Consider the following 23,228-nt stretch of genomic DNA (forward strand, 5'->3'; position numbering starts at 1 on the left):
TACAAGAGACTCTGCATAGTCTTTGGCTTATTGAACCTGGGATTTCATATAAGTTTTGGTCTGTATGTCACCCCACTGGGTCTCCAATACGCACCCCACTTCCCCCTTTCCCCTCACCCCAAGATACACAACAACTGTAAACCATGGAACACACACCACAGATGAGACTGTCTCAAAAATGTTCACATTCAATTGGAAAAGATTTGAAGGAAAAAGCCAAGGGGACCATAAGGCTGTAAATAAAATTATAACTGCACCTCCGATCCAGGTGTGAAGCCAGCAGAGCTGTTTCTCAGCCCAGGACATGTGAAAGCTAAGCTCTGGCGCCACCTGCCCGTGTATATGAGACTTACAGGATGGCCAACACAAGTCCTGAAACCAGACTAAATTCAAGGAGGAGGGAAAGCCCAACCCTCGCACCCCCCCCCCCTGTCTCCCAGAATCGCTCTCGATAAAATGGGCTGCAAAGCGGCATTACAGAGGGACATGGGTGGAAAGGAGGAACAAAGGACTGTGACCATTTTTGCAGTCTGCCACAGGGCAAGATGAAACAGAATCCTCCCATTAAGCCCTTGTGTTTCTGTTCTCATCAACTTTATTACCTCCCCCCCTTCTCCTGCCCCTGGAGGTCCTCCCCTTCTTCTGGAAAGTAAGAATTCAGAAATAAAGTCTTGATTCAGTTACATGGACGGGAACAAAAGCACAAGGACTTTATAATAGAGTGTTTCTACTTAGGTTTGCACTGTGGTAGATTGCAAAAGTGGTCATAACCCTCCTCCTCCTCCTCCTCCAAAGCCAGAAGAAATCAGCAGCTATCCTGCTTAGGGCTCCGGTCTGTTCTCGAAGCAAGAAACCCTTCTCATTACATCTGTCAGTGTATTTCAGGCACCAAATCCCCCTCCTCTTGTGCCTGTCCAACAGTAATTCTTGCTGTCTACAGCCATCTCTCTGAGATGTGGTAGTTGGTTTGATGGAAGCCTAAAGGAGGATTGTGAATCTATTTCTCTTGACTTTCATTATTCCAGCAAGAATTTAAGGCTTTCTTGGGGTTTTTTCCTAAGCTTCAGACCCGAGCTGTCATTCTCAACCCACGTGAAGTCTTCCCTGTAATGGAAAACTTTGCTGAAACCTGCAGCTTCTGTGTTTTTATTCCCCTCGAACTCAAGTAGTAAACATCAGGGGAGTCCTGTGGGGCTAAGGATGAGCCGTTTAATAGTATCAACCAGCAGGCTCCTGCTTCGAGTCCAACAGATTCTCACTTTTCCTAAAGCACCATCTTTGTGGCCAGAGAATGTTTCCAGACACTGCTGCTCTCTGAGCCTCACCGGCAGGAAGGGAATAGAGAGACATTCAAGGCTCTTCATAAAATGTGCCACAGCCTGGCCGTCAGCCCTGCAGAGGGTGCACCCATTCCAATCTGGTGAGACCTTACACTGCAGCCGGAAAGAACTGTGTTGTCTCCTCCTGTCCCTGTGCCACTCCAGGAGGAGTCCGTCTGTGGCTTTGTTGCTTCCCCTCTGAATGCATAACCAGCTCCATAGTCAGTTTGAAATGGCCAGCCAGTTGGGGACAGCACTCTAAGCACCGCAGAATGGAAGGTAAACCTGACATGTCTCTTTGTTTCCTAGGTCCAACGTGGGACCCCGTCAGCATTCCAGCGTGTGGAATACTTCCAGTCTGAGTCATGATAACCGACAGAAATACGTCTTCAGTGATGAAGGAGGACAGAACCAGCTGGGCATCCAGGCCCACCAGGACATCCCACTCCCTCCAAGGAGAAGAGAGCTCCCGGCCTCGCTGACCACCAATGGAAAGGCGGACTCCCTAAACGGAGCTCGGAACTCAGTGATGCAGGAACTCTCGGAGCTCGAGAAGCAAATTCAGGTGATCCGGCAGGAGCTGCAGCTGGCTGTGAGCAGGAAAACGGAGCTGGAAGAGTATCAAAGGACAAACCGGACTTGTGAGTCCTAGGCGACCAGCTGCTCAGTTCCTGGCATTCCTCTGAGCCCTTGAGACACTTTGTAACGCTCTTTTGTAACTACTGACAGAAGTGTGGGGAAGGCGAGGTCTGGAGTTCTTAGAGGTCAAGTCTGCTCATCCCATAGCCTAAAACACAACCACAGCTCTTCAGAAGCCAACTCCCTAGCTCTCGGGAGTAGGGGTGTTTCAGGAGTAGGGATCGTTAATTAGGAGTAAACTCCGTGGTAAAGGATCTGTGAATGACCGGGCAACCTTAGCTCCTGTTACCATGCTCATCAGGTGCCGCACAAGTAGTTCTGGGTTTTAGCCCTTTTCTGCACTAACCCCAACAAGAGATAAAACTGTTCCTCACATCTGGTTTTAATCTTAGTATAGAACAGGATAATCCAGGGTTGTGGCTTTTGATACAAGTGTCCCATCTAGATTCATTCCTACATTCCGAATGTGGAACGGGATAATGGCCAGAGAAACTTGGGACAGGGACTTGGGTATGTAAAACATCAAATGAACTCATTAGCATCACAGCAGACCAAGGACTGACTGGATTGGACAAGGGCCATGTTTTTAAGAGGGTCATGGATCTCTGACACCATCCTGACCCTGACTATACCATTTAGTAGGACTGTGAAAAGGGACAGGGATGTGGTGAGTGAGCGGGAACAGAGGACAGGCAGAAGAGGCATTAAAAATGTACACCATGCCCAAGAACAAAAGCTCTGGGCCAGGAAAGTTCTTTGGCTAAGGAATGAATAGGACTATACTTCTAATCTAACTAAGCATCTCCACTACAGAGTGTGCCTTTTATAAAGAAAAGAGAGAAAAGCAAAGCAAGGATGTGGCCTTAGGATGATACTGGAATATCCCTGCTTATTGCCTGTACAGGACCTGTGAGCTGGCACTGTGGGTGAAGTGACAAGGCTCTGCAAACCACATTCCAGGCCGTTTTCAAATCAGCACTTGCCTCTTGGCTCTAGGAATCCCAAAAGTGCACCTCCCCTGCAGACACCACGCTTTAACATGTGTAAAGGGAATTACCAAGTCAGTCTTCCAGCCCTCAGGGATGAGTGGCTGTGACCAGGGGTGGTCCCTCCCTTCTCCCCCACGCCCCACGCAATGCCCCCAAGAAACAGATACCCAGAACTTGGCTTCCCCTCTGTTCAGGCATCCTTGTCCTGGCTGCAGTGGTATGGACATGCATGCAGGAAGGGAAAGCCCTGGCCAACCATGGAACATCAGTTCCCAGGGCTGGTGGAGGGAGGGAGTATCTAGCAGCCCATTAGAATGTGATTGCCACCCTTCCCCCAGCAGATGGGGTGAGCTGGGGAGTCTGGAGGTGAGCTCAGAAACCCGATTAACCAACTCCCCCCGGGTGACTGACAGGTGTGATCCAACAATCACTTTTTAAGAAACACCTCTAGAAGTACGGCTGCTCCAGGCCTGGGGGGAAGTGAGAGCCTTTTTGAGTTTACATTTTAGCACACGCCTGCTGATTCACCTTCCATATGGCCACTTCCACCCCAGGGCACCGTTCAGGACTAGACTTCGTTACTTATCAATTATTTTGCTCCACCCTCATACCAAATGGAACGCCCGCAATGAATTCACAGCACTGTCCCAAGCGCTGTGCTCTGTAACTGCTGCACATCATCGGAAAGGCTCCTCAATTACGAAATTTCTCCTCATTTCCACCCAGTCCCCCAGGGAAAGATAATACCTGAAGCTGTAATTAGAGAACACTTTAGTTAATTGTCTGAGAAAACCCTGGGGTGGGTGTAGGCACAGAGATACTGATGAGGGAGGTGGGAAGGTTCTAGTTAGACTTCAGCCTCACAGACGAAACAGGGAGAGAACAGGGGAGCCCTGGAAACAGAAAGGACAGTTCTGCTTTGAAATGCCCTGTCCTCACACGTTCTCCCCCCAGGCCCAGAAATAGGTTTGCAACTGCCTTTGGAAAATTATATGCCTGGTAGCCATGCCCACACATCTGCAACGGCGGAGGATGCTGTCGACGCGGCCGTCATGCTCTGCGCAGCCCGGAAGGCTGATGTACGGGTGTACCTCAACTCACGTAACAGCCATGCTCCTAATGTACATAGACACTTTTATAACTCCGCTCATAGTCGGACTGTACTTGAGAAGCTGGCTATTTAAAGGAACCCAGAGGTGAATTCTTTTGTAAAGTAAAGAATCCTTTTGTAATGCAATTAATTATCCCTTAATGTATCTGTTTTGTAAGTTTGGACTTTTGTATATCGAGTTTACCTTAAGCTTCTCTCCTGGGGCGTCCTGAGCAGTGGCAACAAGCCAGATGGCCCTGCCTGTCCACCAAGTAGACGGCCGGTGCACAGCTTCTCAAGTATCTTCTGAGGCACTAGTTGGCCAGAACTGTGGCCAGGATGCGGCAAGAAGCGGCAGGGGCTGAAAGCAGGCTTACTGTGGTCAGCGTTGCTTAAAATGCCTCCGTTTTCTGGATAAAGAGAAACAGCGTAATTGCTTGTGGTGAAATGAAGCTGTCTTAAGTAGCAATGGTTGTTCTTATCGGTAGTAATTGAACAGTGTTTTGCAATGTGTGAAACAGTGTGTTGTGTTTTATAAAAAGAGTTCGTGAAATGGTGGGTCCTTTGAAAACCCTCCTTTCTGTTCTCCACCTCTGTTCTTTCAGCTCCCGTCAGGCTCAAAAAACACAAAGATCAAAATCTTCAGGTGGAGGGTGGTATTTTAATAAAAGAGAGAGATCAGGGATGCTATTTTGCCTCCTCTTCTGGGCTTCTATTTCATGAGATCAGGAAGGCCCGTTCTTTTCCAAGGTGTGGGGAAACGTGGAATGTGACAGCATGATTGTGTTACACACCCCACCCCGTGTCCCAAGGGGAAATTCCTCTGGCACAGGAAGCACACAATAAAGCGTGGTGGGGTGAGCAGAAACCGATCGGGCTGTGCTTTGGTTCATGTAAATGATAATAACAAGGGCCCCAGAGTGTGGATGCCTCGGTGGAGAGGCGAGGGGATCCCTCCAGCCAGTAAAGAGGAGTTGGAAGAACGGGACAGACAAGCGAGGCAGCCACAGGGACACAACCAGTTGGGCTCTTTAATGTGCCTGGAGGGGACTCTCCATTATTCATGGATCCTGCTGCTGCACAAGTCCTACCCGGAGCTTCTGCTTCTGCACCAACCAGAGCAGCCACCAAGTAAAACCCAGCTACATCATCCCGGCAGTGGCTTCCAGTGTTGGTGCTGGGTCCAACAAAGGCTTGGAGCTAGCAAGCACATCCTACGCGTGGATAAAGAATGAAGGGGAATGAAAGTACTTTAGAGCCTCTCTCCCTCCCGACTCATTTTTGATAGGCAAACCAGAAAATCCAGCAGTCCTGGAAAGAACCTGTGTTCTAGCATCAGAACCGCTTCACAACCTGCTCTGTTGAGTTGTTCCTTTCTTCACCCACTGACCCCACCCATCTAATTCAGGACTCATTCACATTTTTAGTTTAGTCCCCGACCGTTTTATGAAAATAATGTATTTAGAAGTATTTTCTTAAGGTTTGTAAAGAGTATTTGCATTGTGTCTTCCCTGTACTGTGTGTGCAATCGCTCTGCTCCAGGAAGAAGTGAAATGCTGTCTCGTGAGCATGAAGTGAACAGGCTGTTTTGCTCCAGCCACTTTTCTTGTACAACCATGTGGATGGACTAGATGTCCTCAGGTCTTTTCCATCTTCAGTTTCTATGACTGTGGAATAAATGTTCAGATAGAAACTTCATTTTTGGATGTACTGCTGGCATTATCTTTGGGGATTCAAATATGGGCATGGTACCAGCCCCTTCCTCATAGGACACCACTCATGCTGTGGTTTATCCGTTGCCTTAGTTGAGACAACATAGCACAAAACATGCTGAGAAAACTCAGAGACCAGGCGTCACGAAGTAGATTCAAACTGACTTTGTCTGAAAGACATTCTAGGAAAATCCACAATATTGAGATCTCTAAAAAATTCTGCACTGACCACCCTCACGTGTAGGTAATTCAACAACCTTCTGCTTGTTGAATAGCTGTACTTATGTGCCAAGTGCTAGAGACAGTACAGTGAATAAGATGGGCTTGTTCTCTAAGCTCAGAGACCTTCTCATAATCTGCCCTTTTCCCTACCTGTAAACAGACAATACTATGGTAGCTAACATTTATTGAGCACGTACTTTATTTAATCTTCATTAGAACCCCATACAGGTTCTCTAGATCTAGTGTAAAGTAGATAAACTCCCTGGGGAGCCTGGGTGGCTCAGCTGGTTAAGCATCCAACTCCAGTTCAGGTCATGGTCTCATGGCTTCAAGCCCCACATCAGGCTTTGTGCTGGAGCCTGTTTCGGATTCTCTATTTCCCTCTCTTTCTGCCCCTCCTCTACTCATGCTCTGTTTCTGTCTCAAAAATAAACATAAAAAATTTTTTTAAGTAAATAAACTCCCCTTTACAGAAGGAAAAACTAAGGCTCAGGGAATTATGGAAGTTGCCCAAGGTCACACAGCTAGTAGCAATAGTGGCAGAGAGACTGACAGGTAGCACAAATCCAGAACAGCCATTCCACACGGTCAGGATTCTGATCACTGCCTCAGGACTCCCTCTCCCTCCTCCAACCCCCTTCAGTCTGCCACAGCACCTCCAGCCCTGCCTCAGCCTGGCCCCCCTCCACAGGAAAGGAAGCTGGTGCCCTGACTGCACCACTGAACTTGACACCGTAGCCCTCGGGTCTCACAGAAGCAGTTGTTTAGGCGTCTCTGGCTTCTTGGCCCAACCGAGAACTGGTACAAATAAGGCTGAAAATCCTCAGCAGTCCTGCAGTCTGAGGCCCTCTGCAGTCTGTGACACACCCCGCGCTTCCAGCAGCTGGCAAACTTGCTGTCATGAACCTGCTAGCGGGACGCATTCTTCACACACATTTTTTGGAATATAACCAAGTTTAATCTCCTACAAACGTAAACCTACAGTAATCTAATTCAACCGCCAGCTTACCCGGGGTTGTTCTGCATCATTCAGTCATTCACTGTTTGGATGCTTATTTTGAGCCAGACATTGGGCTGGCTGCTGGAGAGAGAAAGACAAAACAGCAGATTCTGAGCCCACAGAGCTCAGCCAAGTGGGGAGATACATACAAACTGGCAAAACAATGTGGCGTATATTCTGATAAACGCACGTCAGGTACTATGGAGGCAAAAAAGACACTTATCCTGCGTGTATGTGTGTCTGTGTGTGTAAAGCAGAGAAGCAGCAAGCACTCTCCCATCTCATCTTGTTAGGACACTAATCCCAGCATGAGTTCAACTACTGAGACCTAATTACCTCCCCAAACCGCATACCCAGACACCATCACATTGAGGATGAGGGTTTTAATACACAAATTTCGGGGGAACACATTCAGTCCACAGCAGAGACCTAGCTAAGACTTTTTTAATGTTAGTATATTTAAAACTCTCTCTTCCTTAGGGCAGTAACCTGGGTGGTCCAGGCAGCTAAGCATCCGACTCTTGATTTTGGGTCAGGTCATGATCTCGTGGTTCATGGGATTGAGCCCCACATTGAACTCCATGCTGTGAGAGTGGGATTCTCTCTCTCTCTCTCTCACTGTCCCTTCCCCACTTGTGCACTCTCTCTCAAAATAAACAAGCAAATTTCAAAAAAAAAAAAAAGGATAAATATACTAGGTTCATATAAGTCTTCAGAAAGACTAAAAAGACTCAGAAAGTATTTTATTATCTTCCTGATGACATGCACTCTGTAAGGTCTCCACTTAGGGTAAAAGAGAACAGAGGTCTGATTGCCACATTTTGATTCTGCTACTAAACTGAGTGACCCTGGGACCGGTTTCCTCATCTTCAAGATAAGGACATGGTTTAAAGTTCCTTTCAGCTCCCACATCCTACCTTTCCAATCATTCCACTCTGTAGACTTTAGTAACCTGAAATCCTCAGAGCATAGCATTATTTTATTAATACACATACACTATGCTTCCAACTTTATCTAGTTTCCCTCAAAACAAGACTAAACCTATAAAAGACGCCCTAGCTATCATGGGCTGTCTTGAACAGAGGTAGTAGTTTTAGAATTCATAATAATTCCTTTTGTTATCACCACAAGAGGAAATTTAAAATATAGTCATATATTTTCAGAAAATCCAAATTTGAAGAGTAACTTCAATATATGAGGAAAAATTGTTTCCACTTAGGCGGTGAAAATCCATGCGTATGGTTTGAATTACACATTGGCCCAATGCAGCAGACTCCGCAGGACCAGAAGCAAGAAGCAGAAGCAAGGAGCTGAACTAACCTAACCGCATGGACCCTCCTGGAGTGCTGGGTGCCAGGCCCACTGCTGGCGACTGGGAACTACATTAAGACACTACTGTTTCCATGTCTTCATTTTAGTACCTGTGAAGTATGCTACAAATAAGACCTTAATATCTGACAGTATAAAGAACAAACGTGGGCAGAAACCTCCAGAAGGGAAAGCTTACTTTTTCTCTGTGGTGGGACGATTACAGATCCAGGAAATTGTTAGGTTATTTCTACACCAGGGGTTTCCTACTGAGTAAGCCAATCCAACAAGCATACCACCCACCAGGTTCTACTGCCTCTCAATGTAACTGTCTTATTGTATCAAGTCAGGCAGACTTTCCTGGCTAAGAAGTAGTGGAAACTTTTCTGCAGACTCACTGGTGCTTGGCTTTATCTATCAATTGACAGTCCTCAACAAAATTAAAAACCAAAATGTAAAGGCATTCCACACCAGCAATGACCATGAAAATTGATGAGAGCAGCACACACAGCTTCCTTCAAGAAGGAAGCATCACCATCTCAGTTAGGTCTAAAAGAAGCCAGCTGACCACTTCTCTATTATCCAGAATCTCCACAATATCAAATCACCTTCATTACTCAAGTGGCCTGCACTGAGTACTATGTGCACAGAACTGCCCTCAGAGGACAAAGATGCCTTTGGATGTGGATTGAGATTAAGAAAATAAATAAGGCGTCCCAATGGAAATTCATGTAAGAATGCCACAGCTGGCAGAAATGGCTGAGCACCTTTGAAAAAGATCCCTATAGAGGTAAGACGGTAAGAGCCAAGCCATGTAGTTAACGATACAGGCCTTAGAGCACATCAACCCAGACTTTGGTCCAAATTACCAAGACAATTTCCAAGATAATACCAAAAGAAAGTAAAGAAAAAAGAGACCCCCCCTCCCGATAAGACCTGAAAAAATAGAAAAAGAAGACTCTAGTACTTCTCCAAGAATCTTTTAAATTGGCATTCTATTTAGGCATTAAAGACATTTTCTAAAAAGTTCCTTATAGATCTACAGCAGGAAATCTGAACATTTTTGGAATTTATGAAGTTTCAGAATTCCTTTGAGAATCTGGGAAAAAAGCTATGAATAATGTACATACAACGCAAACAAAATTTTATATACAATTTGTGGGTATTCCTGAAGCCCATTCATTGGCCTCATCTGTAAAAAGACGTCAGACTGTTCAAAAATCACCACCATTTTTGGTAATTATCTCAAAATGACTCTAAGAGCTCTCCGCATGCCAGGACTTCACACTAGGTGGGACTAGGGGCTCCCTGCTCTTCCCACCTACAGGACCTTCCCCTAAATCCAGCTTCCCATGGGACTGGTGGTTTCCTCCACGACATCCCAGAGGCTGCAGGCCCCCGATGCTGGGCAGCCAGCTTTCCTAGCCAAGGGTCAGAAACAGAAAATATCTAAACCCAAACCACCTGGCTGCCCATGAAAAACACAAACACTAAAGCAAATTGAATCCTGCTTTAATTGAAGCTTATGGAGTATAAAGTCCTACAGACACATTACGGAGAATCTTCTGGAAACAGGGATCCCAAGAATCCCTGTGGAAAGGCAGATGAGAGTAATTCATAGCTCACCAAGGCCTCCCTGTAATCAAGTTCCCAGAGTATTCAGAAGATCCCTTCACCATCTCAGTCCTGTTCCCCATCCTCTCCAATCTTGATTTCATTGTAAGATAAAAGAAGCTACTGTATTTGAAATTATTCCGGCCTCAAGAAATTTAAAGGCCTTTCAATGAATAGAACAGTCAAAACTTAAATAACTTCAACATGGAAACCAGCTGACCTTAACCATTACTTTGTTAGTGAATAGGAAATGGACCGAATCATCCTGGACATAATTTCATTAAGGCTTCAAACCATCCAGGAAAAAGTAGCACAATGATACCATTTTATAATCGGACTTTACAAAAAGTTTACTACCCAAATCGAGAAATGTTTGTGCCCGTGGACAGCTTACTTGTAAAAGATCCCCTCACTCCCCAAAACAGCCACGTGTCTCCCCTCTTCCTTGTTCCCTTCTCCATGTCAAAAATACCAACTTGCTTCTCCAGAAGGAATGAACAATCCAAGATTATTCATGCAGTAAGCCTGAAGAAGAAAATGCTGAAAACTCTAAAAGCAGGAAAGAAACAGAGAAAGGCAAACAAGAGTTTGTTTCTAATTCATTCTAAAACCCAAGAACTGCTGTTACCACGCCTTTTTCCTGAAGTCATGTGGCTATTAGGGAGGAGAGCCTGGACATTCAGTCTGCGAAGGAAAGGCAGTTGACAGACAAACTGCCCTGTAGGTGACAGTCGAGGAGAGAAGAGGTAGAGGTCTGATGGCTAATGGATAAGTGACTGTCTAGCCACTCCCTCTTCTCTTGGCGTGGCTCAACCAATGTAGATGCGATGGAAATCGTTGGCACCAAACGCAGCGTTACACTTGGGACACTTGCGCTGACGGGTGTCATAGCGTGTCTTCACACACTCAAAGCAGAAAACATGAAAACACTTGGTAAGTACGGCATCCTTTTTACGCATGTTGCAACATGGACAGGTCAGACGTGCCTAAAAAAAAAAAACAGAAGTCAGAATCTGATCAACTATAAAGGTTTAAATGGCTGACATATGTAAGCAAACAAACAGCCAAAAAACCCACTAAACACTAAGACAAGAGTGTGACCCTCTCCCCCCCCCACACACACAACAAACCATCCTTGGAGGGTGTGAGTGTCCAGCCCTTGATTTTGGCTCAGGTCATGACCTCTTGGTTCATGAGACTAAGCCCCACACTGGGCTCTGTGCTTACAGCATAGAGCATGCTTGGGATACTTTCTCTCCCTCCTTCTGCCCCTCCCCACTCTCTCTCAAAATAAATAAATAACCTTTAAAATAACAAACTTTTAAAAAATAAATAAACCATCCTCTGGTTACCTTCATGTTCAGAAGACCAGTATTTATTCTCCCACTCTGTATGAGAGGGCCGCTTCAGGCCTGGACCAGAAAACACAGAGAAATCACTGAGGCAGTTTTCCTAACCTTGTAATCCTTAATCTCCTCCATCAGGATCTCATCACATTTGGGCACATTGTCTGGTTTCTTCGTGGTCTCCAGCTTCCTTCGCAGCCTAGAGATGTCCTCCTGGGTAAGACAGCATACCCATTAGAAACACTCCCCAAGACCTGCCATTTTTGAGAAAAAACTGCTTCAACTTGAACTCTCTGCTGTGGAAAGAAAGGACTTTCTGTCCTTTTATGTCCAATTATCTTACGGGTATGCAGAGAACTGAACCTAGAGCACAAAACCATTATCTTCTGTTCCAGAGCCCAAAACCATAATCTATTATTAGCAAACTGAAGTTGCAGCTAACTATTATCAATTCAGTTCCATAAAAATAGTCTCAGAATTAAAAAAAAAAAATGAAGAACTTGATATGCCATTTTATTTTAAGGTAATTAGTTTCAAGCTGAAGGTAGACTGGATTAAAATAATTTACAGATATATGGAGAAGGACAGAAAGTCATCATGAGAAACATTTGACACGCCAAATATAGAAAAATTATGGAATTTAAAACTTCTTTAATTTGATACACTGCTACTTCTTTACAAATTCACCAATTCATTCATTTAATAAATATTTATTTCATCCCTCCATCCCCAGCAGGCTCTGGGGATAGAGCAGTGAAGAAAACAGATTTGGTCTCTTCACTCAAGGAACTTACAATTCAGTAGGAAATGACATACATTAGACCAATGACTCTTTCATAACACAGGTCATTTCAGAGCTCAGAAAACACCTAAAAGGTGAAATATAAAGAAAGTACAATCACTCTTACCTGGGCTCGTTTGAAATTGAACATGTCCTTTTCTTTGGTGACACTGTTCTCCACAATCTCATCCTGAAAATCATGTAGTTTCTTCTGGGCCAACTCCAGTTGTGCTTTGAGGTCATCTGCAAGCTGGGCTGCCTCCATCGCCTGGGCGGGGCGTAGAAATCACATCACCTTATTGCTAGTGAGGCAAACCATTAACCCAGTCCAAGGAAAACAGTGAACCTGTAATTTCATCAGTGTCCTACTTATTTGCTCCTGAGACAAGCTGTCACTTCGGATTACAAAGTAGAGCAATCGTACCTTGCGTTTATTCATCTCCAGGGCTTGAGTCCTAAGACCCAGCTCCTTCTCCCCTGTGCCAATGTTGCTTTGTAGCAGATGCTCCTTCTCTTCCAATTTCCTTACTACCTGTAACTGAGCATCAACCTTTGAAGAAAAAAAAAATCACATCTTAACAACAAACAGGAAAGAAAAAAATATTAACTGACTAGGCGCTGTTAGGCCCATGAAAGAGAGTTTGTTAGAAATCTCAAGCCATCACTGTATTTACCCATGAGCCCTTCAAGAAGCAGGCAAGACGACAATAATCGAAAGCTTCACTTTTCATGCAAAAAAAAAAAACCGCTGTTGAGGATTCAAGCAAGAGTCTAAGAATCCACTGAAAATATTCTTCTCCAAATTGCCAAGAACAAAGGAAATTACATTAAAGACATTCATCTCCTGCCGCCATACTAATTCTCACAGCCTGGCAATTCGTATTAGACCATATAAACTGCAGCTCAAACAAGAGCCCAGGCGTATCTCTTTCAGAATGGCTAGAAGTTCTAAAGGAGTCTTTCTCTTGAAATTCACACACAAAGTTGAATCAACATTAAAGGGTAAAACCACACACCCATGAACTCTCATCCCAACACCCAGGAGTAATCAGGTAACCACTCTGACAGTTCCTCACACACCTTCCAGAAATTTGTAAAATGCACAGCACATACACACAAAGACGTACACATTTTTAACACAAAAGGAAAATAAAACAAATCACTCAATAATACCATTTTCCGTATTAGCAGATCTGTATTTGTTTTAACAGCTATACTGTGCTCCTTTGCAGGGATGTATAATTTATTTACCAGAATGCTAACAATGTACATTGAATTTCCAGAGTTTTTCCTCATAAAAAAAAAAGCCACAATAATCATTCTTTAACACATGCAGAAAGTGCCCTACTTCAACAGAATTCAGAAAAGCTCTATTCAAGTTACCTGAGTCTTTAGAGTCAAAACCTGGTCAGCCAGCTCCTCTTTCTCCTCCTTAAGCAACTTGTGGATCTGATTGGACTTGATACGTTCTGACATGAGCTTGAAATTTGCGTCATCCTTCTCCCGCAACTGCTGCATTAAACGGATATTTTGTTCCTGCATGTCTTCAAAGGCCTGACCTGTAACATCCATCTCAGAGAGGAGAGCCTCTTCCTCCTAAAATATGGAGAAAGAGGGGCACCTGGGTGGCTCAGTCAGTTAAGCCTCTGACTCTTGATTTCTGCTCAGGTCATGTTCTCAGGGTCCTGAGATCGAGCCCCGTGATGGGTTACACACTTGCAACCTGAACCTCCTTGGGATTCTCTCTCTCCCTCTCTCCTTGTCCCTCCTCCACTCACATGCTCTCAAACTAAGCAAATAAAAATCTTAAATAAATAAATAAGGGGCACCTGAGTGGCTGTCAGTTAAGCTTCCAACTTCAGCTCAGGTCATAATCTTGCAGTTCATGAGTTCAAGCCCTCCATCAGGCTCTCAACTATGAGCACAAAGCCCACTTCGGGTCCTCTGTCCCCCTCTCTCTGACCCTCCCCCCACTCAAAAATAAATACTCTCTCTAAATTAATTTATCAACTAATTTAATATGGAGAAAGAACCCTTATGTTAATACAATCTCTTAACTCCAAAGAAATGAGCACTGAAAACTAAACTTTCCCAGTATTCATTAAAAAATAAATTAACCTAGGGGCACCTGGCTGGCTCAGTTAGTACAGTGTGTGACTCTTGATCTCAGGGCAGTGAGTTTGAGCCCTATGTTAGGTGCACAGATTGCTTAAAAATAAAATCTTCAGGGGTGCCTGGCTGGCTCATTCGGTTGGGCCACCAGCTCTTGATTTCAGCTCAGGTCATGATCTCATAGTTCGTGGGATCGACCCCTGCATCAGGCTCTGTGCTGACAACATGAAGCCTGCTTGGGATTATCTCTCTCCATCTCTCTCTGCCCCACCCCACCCCCCAGCTCCAGCTCGCTCATTCTCTCAAAATAAATAAATAAACCAGAAAAAAAGGAAGACAAATACTATACATGCCATAAGCTAGGTACTTAATAATCAAGTCCACTAAAACCACTTACTTTGTCATTTTGCTATTTTTTAGAAACGGTTAAGGTGTTCCTCACAGTGAACATATTTGGTTTTTCCATCTTTGGTATCTTTATTAGAGAAAGTTAATAAAATTCATTGAGACTTAAAAATAAAGAAATACATGTTCATTGTGAGAATTGTCTCCACAATTCTAGGACCCAGAGACAACCACAGTTAACATACTGGTTACTTGTTTATAACCTATTTGGGGGCATGTTTTTCTTAGTTTCAGGTATTTGTAATCATAATGCATATAAAAATTTATATATATGTTTTCATTAATATTCACTATATCCCTGATTCCAGATCAGCAGAGGAAGGACAGATGCCCCTATAAACAATGTTTGTTTGTTTGTTTGTTTTTAAGATTTTTTTAAATGTTTTATTTATTTTTGATACAGAGGGAGACAGAGCATGAGACGGGGAGGGTCAGAGCGAGAGGAAGATACAGAATCTGAAGCAGGCTCCAGGCTCTGAGCTAGCTGTCAGCACAGAGCCTGACGTGGGGCTCGAACCCATGAACGTGAGATCTGACCTGAGCCGAAGCCGGAGGCTTAACCGACTGAGACACCCAGGCGCCCCTATAAACAATGTTTGAACACCTGGCTATCCATTTGAAAATAAGAGGAAATTTCCTGCCTCACAAATACATAAAACAAAACAACTGAAGGATGAAAGACTTCAAGGTAAAAACAAAAATATAAAGTAAAACATATTTACACACAAAAAAGACTAGAATGAAAGAGCGAACTTCACTGGCAATAACTTAGCTGTCAAGTAACATTTACTTAAAAACCTAACTAACTACAGAGAGTGTGCCCACCTGCTTGGCCATGGCCAGCTTCTTTTGCAGGTACTCTATCTGCTCCTCTACTGCCCGGATCTTTCTCAAGGCATCCTCATCAGCCATTTTCTTGTTCTCCTTTTTCTCCTTATCCTCTAGATCCCGGAGTCTTTGCCTTAAGTCTTCCAACTAGAGAAAGAAAGAAATCACACACACAAAGAAGAGGCTGTGATCCAATGTCAGAACTCAGTGAACCCTGTGTACAAACAGAGGGCCCATGACACCAGAAGAACTTTGTCCGAACCAGGGAAAGAGATAAAGGATATCCTAGTGCGCATCACATGCTGGAGTAATTCCACTGCGTTCCGCCATCAACACTTGTATAGGCAACGCTGGGAAGGAGTGGACGTGTACCTTCCTTTGGGATGGTGGCTCTCTCCCTTTTTTATTTTTCAATGCCCCCAAATTTTAAGAGAATAAGACATTCTTCCCCAAAAATAACCAGAAAAGACTCACCGTAACAATAATTTATATGGGAAAGAGGGACTAAAAAATCTGAAAAGGCTACTCCTATTCCCAGAAATTCTGATATACCTTATCACCTAGTGGAGAATACAGAAACCTCTGAAAGGGAAGAAAATCCTGCTGAGTTTTAAACACTAACTTTAAAGATGAAGAAAGAAAACTGTATCCTTCAGAAATGTGAAGGAAAATCCCACAAAGGAAGATTTTAACCAGAATGACAGGTAATGGCAGACTAGATTACCTCTGCCTTAGACTTCTTCTCAGCCGCCATTAGCTGAACTTTGTCTCTCTGTTCCTTTGGGGCAGAGCGGTACATATCTAGCAATAGTTTCATCTCCTTCTGGCTCTCCTGTGCCTTCCTGTGATGAGGGTGAGAGAGGGAAGGGGATGGTGCAATGAGAAAACAAAGGGCATCAGAGCAAGGGAATTCTGAATCGAGCAAAATATTTTACAACAGTTCTATTTACACCTCATATCACAGATCTAAAAGACAAAACTTTCACACAGACCATCAGGAGGCTTGTGGATACACTCAGGAACTACAGAAAAGCAAGCTGGGTCCCGGAGTCATTTCTCCCTTCATACCAAGTTCCCCAACATCAAGTTATAAAATACACGCTGTGGCAAAGTTCTGGTGCCCCACTCTTAGCAACGGTGAGTCAGTGGGTCTGTGACGGGGTCCAGCAATACATTTTAAATAAGTCACCCGGATGATTCTGATACCACACTTGAAAAACACATTTGACTTAAAGCAATTAAGAGGAAGAAGGAAAAAATAGGAGGGGCAGGGACTAGATTTGATAGTGGAGTGATCAGCCATCAGCTGAAGCTGAAACTTCATCTCTTACCAAATTATCAAGCCTCTTACCTATACTTTTATATACCAAAGAGGTTCAAATGTTTTGAGCACAGTTGTCCTTCAAATCCAAGTATCAATAAAGGCACAACCACGACCATTGGGAAGCAAGAAGTAACCAGATCTACCAGAGAAATTACTAGTTATGCAGGAAGAGAAGGGGCAGTATGTTACATGATATTGGTGTTTCATTAACTGAAAGGTTTGTCTTACCATTTCAGTGCCTGCAGGAGTAAACCTCCTAAGAAATCTCTTAAAATGATTGGATACATACGCAAACCAGCTAACTGCCAGGCAAACAGATCAATATTGTTCAAGTTATAGTGATACAAACTCTACCCAGTATAATTTACATTACAGTTCATGCTGGCTAACTGCCAGCAGTTGATTTCAAATAATTCTCATGAGTATTACTTAAATCAGGACACCCTGTCCCTTAATTTGGAGTCATGAAGAATGAGGCGACAACTGCGGCATTCCTGAGACCCAACCGCTGAACCGGACTACACAGCAGCCCATGCGAGCCATCTGGACTGTACGCTCAATCAAGAACTGAGATCACAATTAACTGTGTGTTTAGTTGCACCCAAAATATTACAATGATCTGTAAGCCATGCATCGACCAAACATTTCATGCATGATGTCCTAACCTTAGCTTCTCAGTCAGAAACAGATACTTTAAATTCTGCTCTTACTTGAGTTCAATCTTCAATTGTTTGATAACTTCTGCTTCCTTTTTCCTTCCGTCATCATGTTTCCCTTTCTCTTTGTCCTTAGCAGAATCTCTCTCTTTCTCTGACTCTTTCAGTTTCTGCTTCTCTCGTTCTCTCTCCTTTTCCTTCTCCCGCTCTCTTTCTCGCTCCCTCTCTTTCTCCCTCCTCTCTCGTTCTCGCTCTTCCTCATCCCGTTTGGACTTAAGTTCATTGATTTCCTCCTGAGATGCCTTGGACGCGGAGGACTGGGCAGATACATCCTCGGGATCTTGCTTCAGCTCTGCGGGCTCGTCCTTCGGGTCCTCGGTACTAGACTGCGACTGCAGGAGGGCACTGCCGCTGCGCAGGCGCGTCTGGGGGACAGAGGCAGAACGCAGCACATCATTGTGACAGCCACACTCCTCTCCTCCCTCAAAACCAGCTCTCCAAACTGAACAGCAAATCTCACTTATTCTGCGCCTCCTGGTTACCTTGTTCAGGTCAGACTGGGCTTCTCTCAACTTCCGCTTATACCTCAGGACCTCCCCTTTCAGCTGGTGGTTGTGATTCTGGAGGCTACTGATGAGGTGGCGCATCTCCCGGTTTATGGGGCCTTAAATACAGCAACAGCAATGTTATGAAGAACTGTGATAAGGGCAAAGGCACAAGGCGAGAGTGCAGAACCCATCAGGGACCTCTGAGAAACTGGGGAAATTACCAAAAGACTCCTTCTCAGAAGAAGAAAACAAAACCGACCAATCTTGAAAAACACCCAGGCTGTGAGCCAAAACGAATTACAGTGATTTGACTGAAGGCTCTTCGGGACACCTGAGCTCCACTTCACGCCAACAAACCCAGGGAACCGCACTGTGTTTTCGGAAGGCAGGCACTTGCCACAACCTGCAGGACGGAGCAAGAATAAGCACACCTGCTTGCTCGTTGGCAGCAAGGGTCTGCTCGAACTCTATCCTCAGCATCTCATACTCCTTGCGGACCTGGGCCAGGGTATCTTCCAGCTGGATCACTTCGGTCCTCAGCTTCTTATGAAGACTGACCTCATCTCGCTACAAAGGACCCAATGAAAAATTCTTATCAAAATGTGAAAACATAATCATATCCTGTTATTAGGTTTCTTAATTCTGACCTAGAAGCATCTAAGAAGAAAAAAGGATATACTAAAAGGGATTACTCTGAAAAGTTCCAATTCAGTCGACATTTACAAGCATCAGGCAGCTACAAAAACTGATCTGTGAACTGGCAGGATATTAAAGAAATAAGGGAAATGGCTCCTCACACTGAGAATGTAGTAATTTACTTGGAATACTAAACAATAAAATAGTACATAAACATATGTAAGGTAAGACATGTTAAATTCGATTCTTTTGGCAGATATAAAGTAAAAGACCAACTACTATACACATTACCTTAAGGACTGTGGGAAATACAGAAGCGAACACATGAATAAGCTTCTGCCTGAAAAAAACCTCACATCTGCCCCTGCACGCTCTAACGGCTGCACACTGGCCCCTGCCTGCTGTAATGGCTTGTAAAGTGAAGCAGCTCCCACCCACTTCTCTCCCCCGCGCACATAAGGCTCTAGCCGTTCTCCACTATTTTTAAATCTCATCTCACTGATGGGAATGCCCTTCTCCTATTTTATTCTAGCAACAAAATTAAGATTCACACTTCCCTTTGGCAAGTGGAATCAGGCAGGCTCCACAGTCAAACGAGATGCCCTGTCTCCTTGATCACTGCCTCTCCTGGCCATGCCTCTTATGTACCACACCACATTCTACCGGACACTACTCTCCCCACCGGGCTGTCTGAACTGACGGCAGGATGCCCACTATCTAGCATCGCAAGGACCTATGGCCCCTCGATACATGTTTGCTGGAGGAGCAGTAACTGCTCACGAGAGGGTAAAATTACAAAATTTATGAGGCAGAAAAGCTGATGCGCAGAAGACAAAGCTGGGCTGCTACCTCAATGAGCTCGACTTGGCGCTGGTGGGTCCCCCTGGTGCCGTGCAGCAGAGTCCGGGCCTCGTCCAAGTGCGCTTTCAGCTGCAGGCTCTCGTTGTAGAGGACGGAGAACTGCGACTGCATACAGCGGTATTCCGGCGTCTCCTTGACCGCCTCCTCCACCGCGCTGCGCAGCTCCACCTGGGGGCCCGCAGACAAGTCAGAAGCACGAGCTAGCGTCCGTGCCTTACACTCAGTGATGTCCTGTGCGACTGGATTCGGTCCCCACTCCTCTAGTTCTGTAAAACTCTCCATCACATTAGACTAAACCGTCCAGGAGGTAACACCAGAGACCTGTATTCTCCAGCCAAGAACGGTTTTAACTGGTATGTGTCTTACACTGTGCGTCAGCCTCCACCCAAGGACACTAGAAGAGCTCTTTGAAATCTGTTAGATGTAGGGACACAGAAATTGGTCAGGATGTTGGTTTCTAAAACACAGTTGAGGACCTCTGTCATTAACTTGTTCTCTTTATTATCAGTCTCTGAGAAATAGATTTTTGACATCGTATCAAAAATAGTTAGGCTTCTCTTAAGCAATGGTTTGCTTTAATTGCCCAAACACTTCAACTGACTTACGTCAGGTTGTTTTTTTCTGTTTGTTTTTTCAGTTCAAACATCTTTATTTCATACATTCACCTAGAAACAAATCACACTGTAAAAGACACGTGGCTACGATGGAGTAAGGGGTAAGGAAGACTTTCAGAATTTACTTTCTTCCCCCAAGAACCTGGGGAGAAAAAATTTTAATGGCCATGTCTGAAAACCAACAGACTCGATCACTGATCGTGTCTCCTTCTCTGCTCTGGCAGCGAGAAACCACACGGCCAAACTGTGTGACCCACACTTGGCAGTTACTGACCCGTGAGCAGCCTCCCCTGCTACTGTATGCGTATGCTCCTTGCACACATCTTGCACACAAGCCCCACTTCTTAAAATCCATTTTGGATCACCACCCCAGTTATCCTACTCCTCATTTTTCTCAACAATGCCCAAGGTAGAGCACTTCAATTCAGTCTACATATCTTTGCAGATTGCTTGAAATCCTCTGCAGAACAAGGGAGGGTCTAAACAATAAGTAAATAAATAGATACAGCAACGAAACTTACATTTTCCTCTTCCCTCATAAATTATGAGGACTCATGAGTATGTGTGTGAGTGGACCGGCAAAATGTTTCATCTTGCTGCCTTTCAGAGATGTGTCTCCTACCTTCAGCTTTTCATTTTGTGTAGTGACCTCCTCAAAGTCTTGACGAAGTTTTTCCAGCTCGCAGTGACGGTTCTGAGCCAACTCTTTGTTCTCCTCAAGCTCTGCATTCATTTCCTCAAACTGGGAAAAAGAGGGAAATCACAAACTAAGCATAAAAAATTTAAAAATGATTTTTAAATCATTCCCATTCCTAAGCTTCCACCCTCACTGATCCATTCTCCTAGCAAAACGCCATCATCTCTTGTAAACTCCTAAGTACCTCGCACAACAGCTGACACGAGGGAGGAAGTGTGACCTGAGTGGGTCACTGATCTTACCTTGCGGGCATTGATAGTGATTGTGCCGCCATAGAGACTGCTCCCTGCTCCGTAGACCTTATAACCTTTCGAATTCACCTATAGGAAGGACAAAGATTCTTTAGTGAGAGACCCTAAGATTTTAGTCTGATACCCAAAGCACTTTCAGAGGAGTCCATTGTGTCCCTAGGTACTACCCAAGTCCATGCATCCCTTTTTTTTTTTTTTTAACATTTGTTTCTGAAGGAGACAGAGTAAGAGCAGGGAAGGGGCAGAGAGAGCCAGAGACACAGAATCTGAAGTAGGCTCCAGGATCTGAGCCTACTTCTGAGCTTTCACCATAGAACCCAACACAGGGCTCGAACACACAAGCTGTGAGATCATGACCTGAGCCGATGTCAGACACTTAACCGACTGAGCCACCAAGGTGCCCCAAAGTCCATGCTTCCTAGTAGACTCCTTGAAAATGATTCTAGTCTCTAAACTATAAATGAAAGAGGACTTACCCGTTCTAGGACTTCTGCTAAGTGTCGGTTGAGTCGCTGTTCCCTCTTTCGGATTTTGTCAATATCCCACTGCAGGTCATCGATCATGGACTCCAGGACAGAAACGCGTGACTCAGCTGTCTCCACTTTACTCTGCAACTTGGAAAACTAAATCCCAAAGACAGGTATTCAGAAGAAAAAAACAAAAAACAAAAAAAGACCATGTTAGGAAAGGAATGCCTTACATCACTATCGTACATCCCAAATCTCACAAAATTAATCCCTGCTTATGTGTCATTATAGACAAAATTGAAATAGAGGATGTTTCACCCTCTTTCCAATGCATGAATATAAAAATGAAATCACAGATTCCTTTAACCATTCTGGGTCAGTTACAACCATGAAAACTGTGAAAGTTTCTAAAAACTCTCTCTCATGAATGAAAGACCACTTGGGATGCAACAATTTTTCTACCTCTGAGAAGCACCATTTCCCTCAACAGACCACAAACCCATCAGAAAATGTTATTTTTAAAGAAATAAACAATAATATCTTTGATTTTATGAAACAAATATTTTTGCAGATAAAAATTCAAATATATATTCAGAAGATGGCTATCTTTGCTCCCAACTTTCCCTTTCTACATTCTCACAAATGATAAACCAAAGGGAATAAAAGGAAAATGTCCCTTTTTTTTTAAGATGACCCCAGGACAGTCTCGAATCAGACACTCAAAAGGTACAAAAACCCATGTTGTTTCTGTTTAGTCAGGCACTTTGCAGCAGCTAATGCTACTTAATACTTTAATTACAATACCGTCACATGCTCACGTTAATCTATACATAACCTTTGTGTTTGTTTAAAAATGTGGCCCCCAAAATCTTCTGATGGTCCTCCCATCAAGAGGTGGTGACAGTGTCCCCTCCTCCTGAATCTGGTCAACTTCAGTGACCCAGTGGAAATGATGTTACAAGACTTCGAGGCTACATCTGAAAGGCCATGCAGGTTCTGCTTTAGGTTCTTGGGACACTCATTCTCTGTAAGAAGACGGCTGCCATGCAAGACCCACTACCCTGAAACTGCGGAACTGCAGCAGCAACATGCAGGCGTTCCAGTGGAGGGCCTACGGTGGGCTCCCAGTCAGTGCCAGGGAACAACAGCAGCCAGCCACGAGAGCCACCATGGACATCAGTTCGGTTCAGCAAAGCACTGTCTCTCTCCAGCTACATGAGATTTGGGAAAGGGCCAGAGGTGCTGGACCTTCTCATCTTGGCTGCAGCTAGTTTATATCTTAAACACGACAGGAAGTTACTCTATTTCTCGACGACACTCCAATCTACTTATAAGCACTGCTATGCTCTAGCCCTTTTAAAGGCGGATGAAAATCCACATGAATCAAAAAGCTTCCCAGACAATTCTCAGGCAAGCAGCCAGCACGGACCCTGGCAATGGAGTTTACCAAACAAGGGCATAATAAAGAACATGGGCTCTGGAGTAAACAGACCTACGTCCGAATCACAGTTCAATTACTTTTTGTCTGTGTGCTCAGAACAGTTACCAGCCTCCTTGAATTTGTTCCCTTAAGAGAAAGATAGGAATTGTTGACCATTAGAGATAATACTCATCAAGTGTCTAAGTGCTAGTCACTAGGTAGATGGTAACTACTAACTTACTAATAAGCAGAAGAATTAGGTGGCCAAACTAAAGTAGATCAAATTTCAGCAGAATATCCTTTGAACCAAAATGATAACCAAGACTGTCAGAAAAATCTTTTAAGGCCTATTTTCACTTTATCTCAATCACTGTGTGTGTGTGTGTGTG

The 23,228-nt window shown here is 44.3% G+C and overlaps 2 protein-coding genes across 2 annotated transcripts in view; one reads left to right on the top strand and one right to left on the bottom strand.

The window, feature by feature from the left end:
• GRIN3A (glutamate ionotropic receptor NMDA type subunit 3A) overlaps positions 1-5,735 on the top strand; it is a gene marked incomplete at its 5' end in the record, with an annotated part of 169,491 nt that extends 163,756 nt beyond the window's left edge. The window contains one exon of the mRNA XM_029919646.1: positions 1,629-5,735. Within this exon, the coding sequence (XP_029775506.1) occupies positions 1,629-1,971 (343 nt within the window). The remainder of the gene's footprint in view (positions 1-1,628) is intronic.
• Positions 5,736-8,108: 2,373 nt separating this feature from the next.
• RNF20 (ring finger protein 20) overlaps positions 8,109-23,228 on the bottom strand; it is a 23,480-nt gene continuing 8,360 nt past the window's right edge. Inside the window, exons 6-19 of the mRNA XM_029919647.1 lie at positions 21,429-21,575; positions 20,944-21,021; positions 20,627-20,746; positions 19,379-19,558; positions 18,325-18,460; positions 17,888-18,009; positions 17,400-17,770; positions 16,090-16,207; positions 15,363-15,512; positions 13,404-13,616; positions 12,445-12,570; positions 12,148-12,288; positions 11,351-11,452; positions 8,109-10,879 (exon numbers count right to left, since the gene is read on the bottom strand). Of these exons, the coding sequence (XP_029775507.1) occupies positions 10,703-10,879; positions 11,351-11,452; positions 12,148-12,288; positions 12,445-12,570; positions 13,404-13,616; positions 15,363-15,512; positions 16,090-16,207; positions 17,400-17,770; positions 17,888-18,009; positions 18,325-18,460; positions 19,379-19,558; positions 20,627-20,746; positions 20,944-21,021; positions 21,429-21,575 (2,181 nt within the window). The 3' untranslated portion in view covers positions 8,109-10,702. The remainder of the gene's footprint in view (positions 10,880-11,350; positions 11,453-12,147; positions 12,289-12,444; positions 12,571-13,403; positions 13,617-15,362; positions 15,513-16,089; positions 16,208-17,399; positions 17,771-17,887; positions 18,010-18,324; positions 18,461-19,378; positions 19,559-20,626; positions 20,747-20,943; positions 21,022-21,428; positions 21,576-23,228) is intronic.

The sequence above is a fragment of the Suricata suricatta genome, chromosome 13, assembly GCF_006229205.1.
Source record: "Suricata suricatta isolate VVHF042 chromosome 13, meerkat_22Aug2017_6uvM2_HiC, whole genome shotgun sequence".
Taxonomy (NCBI): domain Eukaryota; kingdom Metazoa; phylum Chordata; class Mammalia; order Carnivora; family Herpestidae; genus Suricata; species Suricata suricatta.